The 12,909-nt window shown below is 33.0% G+C and overlaps 1 protein-coding gene across 1 annotated transcript; it reads right to left on the reverse strand.

The window, feature by feature from the left end:
* Nucleotides 1–10,386: 10,386 nt before the first annotated feature.
* On the reverse strand, nt 10,387–11,890 carry LOC110924190 (ethylene-responsive transcription factor ERF073). Its single transcript, XM_022168227.2, has 2 exons — nt 11,680–11,890; nt 10,387–11,591 (listed from the first exon to the last, which is right to left on the reverse strand). Exon 2 carries the CDS (start codon nt 11,492–11,494, stop codon nt 10,535–10,537), a length of 960 nt encoding a protein of 319 aa, XP_022023919.1. The 5' UTR covers nt 11,495–11,591; nt 11,680–11,890; the 3' UTR covers nt 10,387–10,534.
* Between the last annotated feature and the right edge of the window lie 1,019 nt (nt 11,891–12,909).

Consider the following 12,909-nt stretch of genomic DNA (forward strand, 5'->3'; position numbering starts at 1 on the left):
TATTTTATATACGTACAAAAGGTATAGAGGGGAAGAGTGTCAAGCTGTCTGTCTGGCACTTCTTCATTGGTCCAGCTAAATTACAATTTTACCCCATTTAAATTTACAATTTTGCAACTGGTTTTGTTTTTTTCCTGTCAAATTACGATTTTGCCCCAGTGTAAAGCTAAATTACAATTTTACCCCATTTAAATTTACAATTTTGCAACTGGTTTTGTTTTTTTCCTGTCAAATTACGATTTTACCCCAGTGTAAAATTACAGTCATGCGTTCGTTTTAGTTTTTTTTTTTTTTACAAAACTATGGTAGTGTTTTGTTTTAATTGTTAAGTCGGTGTAATTTTTATTTGTGTCAGACGACTGCTTAATACACGCTCAATTGTCATAAAAAATTACAATTTTACCCCCAGTTTAAAATTATAGTCTTTTCATCGTTTTAGGTTTTTTTTTTAGCAAAGGTATGGTAGTGTTTTGTTTTAATTGGTTGACTCAATGTATTTTTTTAGATCATTTTATACGTAGTATGTACAAGTAATCGAAACACAGACGTATATGAGAGAGAAATATTCAGGTTAGTGCCCTGCAACCCGGGCGGGGCAAAAACTAATAAAATACATTAGAGCAGTCTGATATTTATTATTAATTATACAAAAACCCAACTTCATAAATTTATTATTATTATTAATTATACAAAAACCAACTTCACAAATTCGTTATTATTATACATTATACATATTATACATATTAATACAAACCGGTGATGAACAGTAGTTCTAACATTTTTTTAATATTATAGTTTTTTAAGTTTTTATTATTTTATTACTTTAATTTATTTTTTATTGTTTTCTTATCTTATTATTTTAAGAAACCGGTGATGACGGAGCTTCGGTCCAGATCCGACGTGTTTGGTGCGATTATTACGACTAAGAAAGGAGTAGAAACAGAATACGACACCGAGCAGTCAATTTCAATCTGGTCTCTGTTGATTATTCAACGTTTACAGCACCACGAGACCAGTTGGATAGCATGTCCCCTCTGGGAACCAAAAGCTTGTCCAAATAGGAGCCCATGCCCCTCTTTATAGACATTTCCTACCATGTGTCCATCCGATCGGATTGCCATCCGATCCGGATGGACCTTTATAATATCAAAAGTTGTCCAACTATCTCTATTCTATACAATATTCAACACACACTCTATCTAACTGTTCGCACAGTGGCAGACATACGAATTATGCACCAACAGGTGATGAACAGTAGTTCAAGATTTTTTTAATATTATAGTTTTTTAAGTTCTCATTATTTTATTAAAAGGTTATAACTCCGTGTATTGTATGGGTTAAGTAAATGAAAAATCAAATAGTTAATAACGAAGATTTAACAATTAGAAAACGATATCTTTAAGACGCGTTTCTGACATCCAAACAAAATTTTGTGTCATGTATGATCAAAATGTCTGATGTTTGTCAAGTTTACAAATATGAAAGTATTTGAACCATCGATTAGAAGACCACCTTTATCATCGACTTTTTCATGAGTTTTAACACTCATGTGAACATACATTTCATAACCCAAGTTTTATTTAAATAATACTGGTCTTAATTTATTAGTTCTAAAAATGTTGAAATGCCCAGATTAGGCATATAGCAATTACCCAAATAGATAAACTTATTGCTACAAAATAATATTTAAAATTAAATTAATCAGATAACTTATCGGTAATTATTAAATTATATAACTTTAAAATTTAATATTTTATGAAACTTTATCCGTAATTTCTTAAATGTTTGAAACATATATTAAATTTAATAATTTAAATTAAATAATAATGATCTACAATTAATGATGGTCTACAATAATGACAAGTATCCTTTTATTGGTTTCTTTTATTATATAGTATAGATAGATAGATTTTATTACTTTAATTTATTATTTTATTGTTTCATTATGTTATTATTTTACGTTTTCACATATAATTTGCCGTTAAAAAAATTATAGTTTTTTAAGTTTCTATTATTTTATTATTTTAAGTTTTCTCATATAACATTTAAGATAATGTCTTAGCAACATTGATGCCCTGGCGATCTCGACTGTATAACGTCGGTATCAGTATCATTATTATCAGAACTGATATTTGTATTTATGGTTTTTGACCGATTTAAAACACATAATGATATATTTTGGTCATGTCGTGACTTTACTTTTTGGGTTTTATCTTTCGCTTGGTATACCGAGTGGCGATACCGTACCGATGTCGTAATGAATCGAACCCATACCGAAAGAATACCCGCCGCAACGTGCGGGGGAATTTAACCAGTTATACATATTATTTTGAAGTAGTGATGAATAGTAAACCTAAACTTTTAATATTATATTTATTTTATTTTTTCTAATTTGTTTTTTTATTTAAAATTGATTTCGTGTCGCTGTCGTACCAAATTGAACCGAAACTGATAATGATATTTAAAATGGATACCATAACGTTGTCATACCATATCGAACCGAAACTGACAATGGTATTTAAAATGGATACCGTGACCCTATCTTACCAAATCGAACCGAAACTGACAATAATATTCAATTTGTTTTTATTGTAAACTATACAAGCACCGATAAAAATATAAAAAACACATTTTTTGTGTCGTAAACTATACGAGTATTGATATGGGACTTATCAAACTAATTTCAACCGAATAACATTAGTATCAATATGGTAGTATCGGAACAGATATTTTTTATCGTTTTTTATTGATATTTTTCTATTGTAAACTGTAAACTATACGAGTGCAATAAAAATATGGAAAATATATTTTTTATCGTAAACTATACGAGGGTTGATACGTGACTAAGCGAACCGATTTCAACCGAACAACATTGTTACAAATATCGGTATATCGGAACCGGTATTCTTTTCTATGGTTTTTGATTAATATAAAGCATGTATTCTTTTACGCATATCACGACTTTGTTTTTTTTTTAGTTTTTTCTTTTTGCTGCTATAGCGAGTGTTTGTACCAGAATGAACCAAACGGATACAACTGAGTTCCCACCACGTAGTGCGGGGAAAAACCACTAGTTATTAATTATACAAAACCAACTTCATAAATGTTTTAAGTAATAACATTTAAAAAGGCTGTGGCATGAAATTTTAAGGCCTACACAAAAAGCCGTTGAAAGTGCACTGCCTAGGACCATGGTTGCAAAAGTCGCTAGGCGCTCCCTAGTCGGTCGACCGGGGAGTTGAGAGTACTCGGTCTAGACGGAGAGTACTCGGGGAGTACTCGGATATGTTAAATTATAAAAAAATACTTTTTGGAGATTAAATATATCTTAAATAACATAAATTTACTAATATTTATAACAAAATATGTGAAAATGATATTCATTCCTGAATATGATAGGCATAGAAATTATGTTTTATTATTATTTAAGTCAAACTAGGCCCGAGTTGACTTACTAGATCCAATTGTGGCCAAGGTTGACCACGTTTGACCGACTCCGAGTAATTAGGCGGAGTCGAAGAAAGTCGCCTCGGCAGCCTACCTTGTAGCGACTACTCGGGGAGTACTCGGCCTTGGAAACCTTGTTTTACAACCATGCCTAGGACCAGGGCCGGTCCTAGAATTTTGGAGGCCCAAAACGAATTAAAAATTCGAGGCTCTTTTTAAATTTTTTAGGCTCGTAATTTCGGTTTATATCTTACATGAAATATATATTAGGAAGAAACTTATAAAGCACTTAACTATTATATAAATTAGATGATTTCCCTAATCAAATAATGTCGGGATCTAATAAATAAATCCAAATAAGTTGGTGAAAAGAGTTTAACCTAACAAATAAAAACTTACATTATGTGTGAAAGGAATTAAAACATGGTACTTATTTATTTATTTATTATTTTTTTTTTGGGGGGGGGGGATAGTGCACGGTCCTCCCAACCGCCAGAGTGTTCTCACTCCGGGAGCCGCGGTAACTTCCCCATGCCGAGTTCTTACCCTGGGCGACATATCCAACTCCCAAGACTCGAACTCAGTACCTCTGGGAAGAGGTGGGTGTCGATGGCCAACTGGGCTACCCCAGTTGGTTACATGCTACTTATTTTAAGTATACTATTGTTAGGTGGGATTTGAACTCAGCCCTCTACAAAACCAAATCTTGTTCTTACCACTAGACTACAATTGTATTAATGTTAACAAATATAAACGTAAATATAATATTCTTTTTTTATAAATATAGATTTATTTATTTTTTTATTTTAGAGGCCCTGTTTTTTCGGAGGCCCTAAGCTGTCGCCTAGCCCAATTACACTAACGGGCCGGTCCTGCCTAGGACTGTAGAGGAGTAATGGTATTTTGGCATCTCAGTATCTGTGCTTATATACACACATATTTATTTATTTATTGGCGAAAGAAAATTTAATAGTATTATGTACTCTTGATCGAGTAAATAGTATTATGTACTATTGATCGAGTAAATAGTATATCTTAAACAATGGTGTTAGGACCAACTTACAATTAGCTTGAGCCCATATGGATTCATATTTTTTTTTTAACAGCAAATCTAGATCACTGACGAACCGCTAGAGTATATTCGTGCCACCAGCGAAACCACTCGATCATATCCATCTCCAGTAGGCTATAATGTCTATGTATATACACCAATTCAGAATAACACCCAACAAATCTGAGAAAAACTCTTTTGTGAGAATCGAGCCCTTATCTACTGGTCGCTAAGCCTTATGGATTCATATACTAACAATCATGAATACAAAGATGTTCATCCTAAACCTAAACTACAATTTTGGATATTTATCTAGCATGGCCTCTTCAGTCCGAGAGGTCCACAAACATTGATAAACCTAAACTACAATTTTGGATATTTATCTAGCATGGCCTCTTCGGTCCGAGAGGTCCACAAACATTGAGAGAGGGCAAGTCCTTAGTAAAACAGTCAACAAATTTGATAAACCGGCATTACGTGTGAGCACATGAACCTATCCAATAAAAATATTTTTCTATAACTAAGTGTAAATCATGGTCAACAAGGCATAAACTATGTGTAAAAAAAAATACTAATTGTATAAAAAAATAAACTAAAGGATGAGTGAGACCATAACATAGGCTTAAACTATGTGTAGTGGTTTAACTAAAAATGCACAAGTTTCTGTCACGGCATTTACACTGACAAGTAGACAACGAGGCTTTAACTAAACTAAACATTCACAAGTGTGTGGTAGCTTAACTAATAGTATAATTAGAAGAAAAAGAATAAAAAATGAAGTGATTGGTTTGCACTTGGCGGACCCATCTCTCATTTCCCATTCCCTTTTACACTCGTTATTCTACCAAAGCCCCTCCCCCTCACGCCCCCCATTGAGTGGTATTTAAAGTCTTTGGTATTTGATGTGTGCATGGCGCCCCCATGTTTAACGTCTAAATTCCCGAGATACAATCGAATTTACTAATTGAAACTAGCTTGAATCTACCCACGTTTAAAACCAGCGGTTGACCTATGGTTAATCAAATTAACCAATCAATCTTTTCAACAAATAACCGAAACCAATGGGTAATGAAAATTTAAAAACTGTAATATTGGTTATAAATTTGGTTTTAGCCCATAATCAAATCAAACCAACTCATGCTCACCCTCATGGCATCAAAGTACCTATGGTACAGTGAAGCCCGGACCGATTCAGAAATAAGAGAAGCCTAATGCATTAATTAACTTCAACCCAAATCAAAGAATGCATCACCTTCGGCCCAATATCCCGGTATATGTCCATAAGTTTTTGGCAGCCCATGTAAAGAAACGCCCACTTAAAAATAACTCATTGTGAACGAGAAAAATTAATAAATAGATTTAAGGGTCGGAACCGGTTATTGCTATAACCGGTTCAGTTTCGGTTCCGGTTATTTGACCAAAAAACCGTACCTTATGTGCCCGTTCTGAGTAGGGTTCGGTTCCGGTTCTTAAAAAATAAGGTATTAAAATTCCCTATTTTCGGGTTTTTATACCCTATTTCCAAGTTTATTAGTTCTATATTTTCGTATTTTTTAATACTCTATTTCGTTTTTATTACCCTAATTTCTCTTTTTTTTATTTGTTATTATTAAATATGCATTGTATAATGTAAGAAAATTAGAATAAATGCACTAATATAAATTTAAAAGAAAGGTATTAGAATTATGTATCAGGTATAATTGGTTCCAATTCCGGTCCTTGTCCGGTTTCGGGTATTAATCGGGTATGATCGATTTCGGTTCCAGGTTTTGAGATCAAAATGCATACCCTATCTATACCCTACGGGTAGGGTCGGTTCTGGTTTCGGGTATAGAATACCCGGGTATTAAAAAAACCGGTTTTGGGTTCTTTTACCGGGTACGGTTTTTTTTTACACATCTAAACCCAACATCTGTTTGAATTTGAAAATTTAAGATAGAGAGAAACTAAAACTTTTGTAATAACCACTGATATGTTTTTTTTATAAAATTTACAGAATCAAAGGGTGTTTAATGTGTTTTAGGTCACTCATAATGATTTTAAGTAGTGGAGGTAACTCCTGACAAGGCACAAAAATAATAAGATTTGTGTTTGCCAGATCTAACTCGTGTAATAAACTAGTTATGTTCGTATGGACCTATTTTAATTAAATAATTCATGTTTGGTTGACCTGGCTAGCAAGTTTAGGGGCTGTTTGTTTACCATTTAATGAGGCTCTTAATGGTTTATATCTCTTACTGGTTCAGCACTTAATGGTTCAGACTCTTTGTTTCACGACCAAATGTCTGAATGGTTCAGACATTTGCCTCTGAATGGTTAAGATTTATACAAAGTCTGAATGGTTAAGACCTCTAATCTGAATTGGTCAGACACTTCACCTCTAAATGGCTAAGTATTATACAGCCTCTTAATGGTTCAGACATCTTACTGCTTCAACACTTAATGGTTCAGACCTCTTACTGGTTCAGCACTTAACCATTCAGATGTTACCAAACAGCCCCTTAAACTGGTTTAACCTATTTATTAGAGTCGTTTGTGATTGGTTTTAGCCCATTTATTACAACATTTTAATCCATTTTGCATGTTTACAATTTGATTAAAACTCTTATGGGGTCTAAAAACCTATTTGAATAGTTTTTTTTATAAAATTAAATGGTTTATACTCATTACAACCTGAGTGACCATGTAAGAAATAGGTGTGTTCACTTTAAGAATATCTAAGTTCCAAGGATAAAAAAAAATGTAACTGAGAGAATATTTTAACTAAAAAGTCAAAGGCTGGAGTGTGGGACTATACTATATTCATGGAATATCCTAAACCGACCACTTATATCTCATGTTTTACTATCCCATTATTACCTTTATAATGTTCCATCATCTCATTCCCCACTAAAATTGCCATAGTATCGAACATTTTATCATCCTCCAAACTATTTATGTAATCATCCTCCAAACAATCATATGATACTCACTAAATCTCATCAATAGCAAAGCAAATATAGGGTCTGAGAAAGATAAAATGTAGATAGTCTTATCTTTACCTTGTAGGAATAGAGAGAATGCTTCAAGTGAGACCCTCGGCTCGATAGTAGTTTTGCATCAAACCTTGGACATAAGACACATAACACTCAGCAATCAGGACAAAGACCGATTAGTGCATGTACCATTTTGTCTTTCAGCTATCAACGTCACCACATGATGCATGATTAACCGTCCTTAGCTTTTAACGTTATTTTCACAAAATTAGTAAAATAACGTTAAAATTAGTGCACTTTCACTTTCGCCCCCCGATGACCCACACATATAGCATACATGAATATCAAGGGCCGAAGATTAAGAAGAAGGTTGTACATGCAATATTTACATTAACAATATGGTGTATATGGAAGAATAGGAACACTAACATTTTCAAACACAAAAGCGATGAAGTCCACAAGCAAATCGGAGATATAAAAGAGGAGTCGTATCAATGGATGAAACAAAGAACAAATGTGCAAATAACATCGTGGGATGAGTGGAAATTTTTTACATGGTGCAAGTAGTTTTCTTTCGTTTTTTAATGTAATCAATTTTGAAAAATTGTATGGTTCATGTAGCTCCTTCCTATAGAACCGATAAGTTTGTTGAGTAATAAAATTCCGTTTGCTATTAAAAAATATATATATACACATAATCATCCTCCAAACTAGTCACTTAAAAAAAGCACTTTATTGCATTTTATTTTATAATAATTTCTTAGCCAGTTTCTATACATAAATAATCTTAAATAGCTGATGTAAAATCGTATATGTATCAGATGTAGTGAGAAAGAAAACAATAGTCGTCTAAATACTGATTTATCACTTTTACAAGTAGTAGTTTTCACACACATCTACTTGTAATTAATCATGTATTAAACAACTCACTTCCTTCACAATAGGTATATAGTATGGTTCATGAATATATTTATTAGAGAGTATAAACTTTTTTATTGTGATTCTCGTGTCGTGAAGTTCTAGTTTTACCACTATTTATCAGAGACTTAGTTTTTTACTTTATATAATATCATTCAAAATATTTGTTTAGAGGGTTTTCTAGTTTTATTAATTTTATTATGCTATGACTGGATTTCAAAAATAAAAGTCCATAAAGAGTAATTGTAAATATATTGTAATTCCATTATGTATTTCTCGTGAAGATTGATGAATTTTTATTATGTATTTAGAAATTAGTTAGGTTTAATTTTTTTAGTATGTGACCCGGTTTGACTCGAGTAAACCATTTCTTTTAATATTTAGCTATAGATAAACCACCGTAAAAAATTTCTATAAAATTTGAAAGAAATATAAACATGAAGGAGAATAATATTTAGTTATTTGCCATGTGGGGAAGCAAACAAATTTGACCGAGATACCTCATTAACCATGTGATTTAGGTTTTTCACCAATTGCATCACAGCTACCTTACACATTTCATGGTAGATATCACACTCAAGAGGGGCCTCCGTTTTCATTTATTGTCTACCAATAAAAATTTCTATATATAACATGTAATAATACTTGTGGACTGTAAAAATGTCAAAAATGTCATTAAAAATCTATTGTTTTTAATGTGATGAGTAAAATTGCTATGTAGTTAATGTCTTCCCCTCTCACTACTTTTTGTTATTCGTTATGTAATTTTCATAATTCACATTTGTCATAAATATATAGCCTTGTGTGTCAGCCATAACCGAATTATAAATTTTATCTTACGTTTGTAATGGAGATGAAATTATTAGCAAAAATTTTACTTTACTAAGGGGAGGAGGGGTGGTCACTAGTGATGGATTTCTATCACTCCCACTATCCAATCAAATCATGTCATGTCATCACCCAATATTCTATCACTAGTGATAGAAATGTAGGGGGGATGGTATCACTAGTGATGAGATTCCAATGTACAAGTATTAATACCCAATGTACAAGTAACACACATTCATTTGATCAAGTTCAACGCGTTATACATTCAACGAGTTATTCCTATAACTCGTGATAAACATGGAGGCGGCGGTATTCCACGAGTGATACTATTGTATCACGGTAAATAACGTATCCGCCCCGTGTGCCCTAATGATGCTCATTAATTTGCAAATGTGAACAATCAAAAGGTAAACTGTTTAGGATGAAAAGGGTAGTTACGATTTTAGAAAAATAAGATCTTAACGAGATTATGTATATGTTTCAAAAATATTTATAAAAATATTTTAACTACAGAAAAGTTTATAAAATTATTTCAACTCCAACCACCAGAAAACATCTGAACTTTAGCCTTGATTTGAAAATCTAAGCTTTAAAACATAAACTACTAAAAATAACTTGAAACTTTTAAAATAAAACCAACCATCCAAAATAGTATACTTTACCACAACTGTTTCAAAATTATTACTCCTTGTGTCTTTTATAGAATATACCAATTTATTTTCTTTTCAAACGCCAAACCAACTAACTAATGTTATATATTTGTCTTACCGGATTTGAACCCTTAATCTCTTAAAAAGCAGCTTACCAACACCGCAACAAACCTTGTCCCTTGATGACTATAAACCGTACGAATTATTAAAAAAAAAATTATGAAACAACATTCATTTATAAATAAATGATTTGACTATTTAAACTTTTTTTAATTAAATTGTTGACATTTAGTCTCCCCACTTTATTGCACTAGGAATAGAATTTATAGCACATTATACTACTTACCATGAATAGACAGTTGGGATTCCCAGCAACATCTTTTGAGTTGCTATCACACCAACAAAACACTTGTACCTTGTGCATCAATAACAGTACACTTTCAAACAAAACACAACCCCACAAAAACAAACAACCAGAACATCAATTTTTAATCAAAATTACCAGAAATCTCTCTAATTTAAACAAAAAAATTAACCATTTTCTGTCCTTAAATTAGAATCCTCTCCAAAACTATTAGACGCTAAAACTGCTTAATATAAATTAATAATAATAATAATTAATAATAATAATTACCAATTAAATAGTTAATTACTAGCTGCAAAACTCATCGACAACTGCGGAGCTGATCGCAGTTTAACGGGTCGTCAAATCTTAACGTGTTGATCCAAGCAAGTTCTTCGTTGTTCAACTCGCCAAAATCCCAATCGGGCAAATCACTCGGCCCATCACCGAGCCCACAAAGCGGGAAATCATCAATGCACCCGAACCCGTCTAATGGTGGCACTAAACTGTCGAGAAACTGCGCCCCAAGTTCCAACCCGAGGTCCAAATCATTACTCATTTCGGCTAGTGACAAACCCTCGTCCACCGGTTCAAGAACCCCGATATCCGACAACACATCTAGCGACTCGTCGATAAAAGGTTCCATCTTTTTGTTATCATTAATAAAGATTCTTGATTCCCTTTCAAGAACAGACGACGGTGACGCGTGCGCGATTAACCCAACAGATTCCTCCGAAACAACCGGCTTCTTCTCATCAGAAGCCGGTTTTTTCACTTTGTTAGGCGGAATCCCTAACGATTCCGCCATTCTTTCAAACTCGAGTTTCTTTACTTCATAAGCTTGAGAAGCCTCTTCCGGAGTCCTAAACGTCCCGAGCCAAACCCGCATTTTCTTAAACGGGTCGCGGATCTCCGCGGCCCAGTTCCCCGACTCCCTGAGCCGGACACCGCGGTACTTCGACCCGGATGTTATCCGGGGTTGACTCGCCGGTCGCCTGAAACCCTTTTTCGGTTTTAACGAATTCTTCTGACTAATGCTGCTATCTTGACATGAACCGGTCCCCGGAGTGATCATCGGAATCTTGATTTCCCGAACAATCGTCTTACTCTTGGGCCTATTGGGTCTAACGGGCCCATTAGGCCCATCATCATCTGACGAATCTGTCATATCCGGATCATGACAGAAGATCCTAACAGTTCTCATAATATTATTGGTTTCGTTTGTTATCTTTCTCCTCCTTCTGGGTTTCTTGCCGGAAACGGTTTCTTGATTTTCCGGCATTTTTCACCGGAAAAATTTATAAAATATTTAGAAACAGGGGAAAACAGGGGATGCTCTGTAACCAAACGGCCAAAAAAACCCAAATCCAGAACAATTCCTGTGAAATAAACACAAATCTTAAAGATCTGAACAACAAAACATAAAGAAAAACAGATTATGACGAAATAATCACAATATTTGTTTACCTTTTTGGCTTCAAACGCATCAAACTCTGCTGAATAAACCAGCAGAAAAACAGAGCAAAAGAAATCCAGAGCTTCAATAAGCTTGCCGACATAAAATCACTTCTTTTCTGCTTTTTCTGACCCTAAAATCCCTTTTTGCAGCTACAAAAACAGTAAATTTTAGCTTAATTCCACCAATTTTTGGTATAAAACTGAAAATAAATTGAAAAGAAAAGGGTTTAATTCAACCGATTTGAGGCAAAATTAACTGAAATTGAAGCAAAATTGGAGATATGAGTGTATATATATAATTAATTATATATATACACTCATATCTCCAAAATAAATTATATATATAACTGAAATTTGTTGCTCTGTTAATTGACTCCGTTTTTCTAGTATTCAAAACGCAAATATTGTTGGAGATATGAGTGTATATATATAATTAATTTTGTATATTTTAAATTTATTTTGGAAAGTAAATAACGCTTGGAAATAATAACTATTAATTAATTAGTTTTAATATTGTCAGTAATTCTATATGGAGCATGTGAATATTTGAAAAAATTGTGCATTTTAAATTTATTTGGAAAGTAAATAATAAACTTACTTTACATTTATATTATATCGAAGAGTTTTATTTGGAAAGTAAATAATAAACTTACTTTACATTGTTATATATCGGTGGCATTTCCCATCGACGCCCCTCCACTTTTACAATTTACATTTTTAATCTCACTCTGCTCAAGTTTTATAATTTGCTTCTTTAACCTTTTAACTTTTGTAAATTGGCATTTATCACTAACTTGGTTATATTTACGTGACGTTTTAGGAATTGTGTTTGCGTTTTTTTTTAATTTTCTATGTATCTGGTTTTAGCTGGTTTATATGGAAGAGTAAATTACCAAATCCGTCCCTAAAGTTTGGCCATGCTTTTCAGTTTTTTTTACTATCTTAACCTTCACTCTTAGATTTTTTTGTTATTTTCATCCAAACGTTTATTTTGCTTTGTTTTTTCTGTCAGACATTTAATGAAAATGGCAAAAAAATCCTAAATCTCAGGGACGATTTTGGAAAAAAAAAATTAGACGTTCAGATGAAAATGATGAAAAATCCTAAAACTGAAGAACAATACGGTACAAAAACGTTGTTTGAATGAAACTGACAAACGTGTCAAACCTTTGGATGAAACTGACAAACGTGTCAAACCTCAGTGACGATTTTGACAATTTACTCTATCTATACTGAATT

The sequence above is a fragment of the Helianthus annuus genome, chromosome 17 (assembly GCF_002127325.2).
Source record: "Helianthus annuus cultivar XRQ/B chromosome 17, HanXRQr2.0-SUNRISE, whole genome shotgun sequence".
NCBI classification, from domain to species: domain Eukaryota; kingdom Viridiplantae; phylum Streptophyta; class Magnoliopsida; order Asterales; family Asteraceae; genus Helianthus; species Helianthus annuus.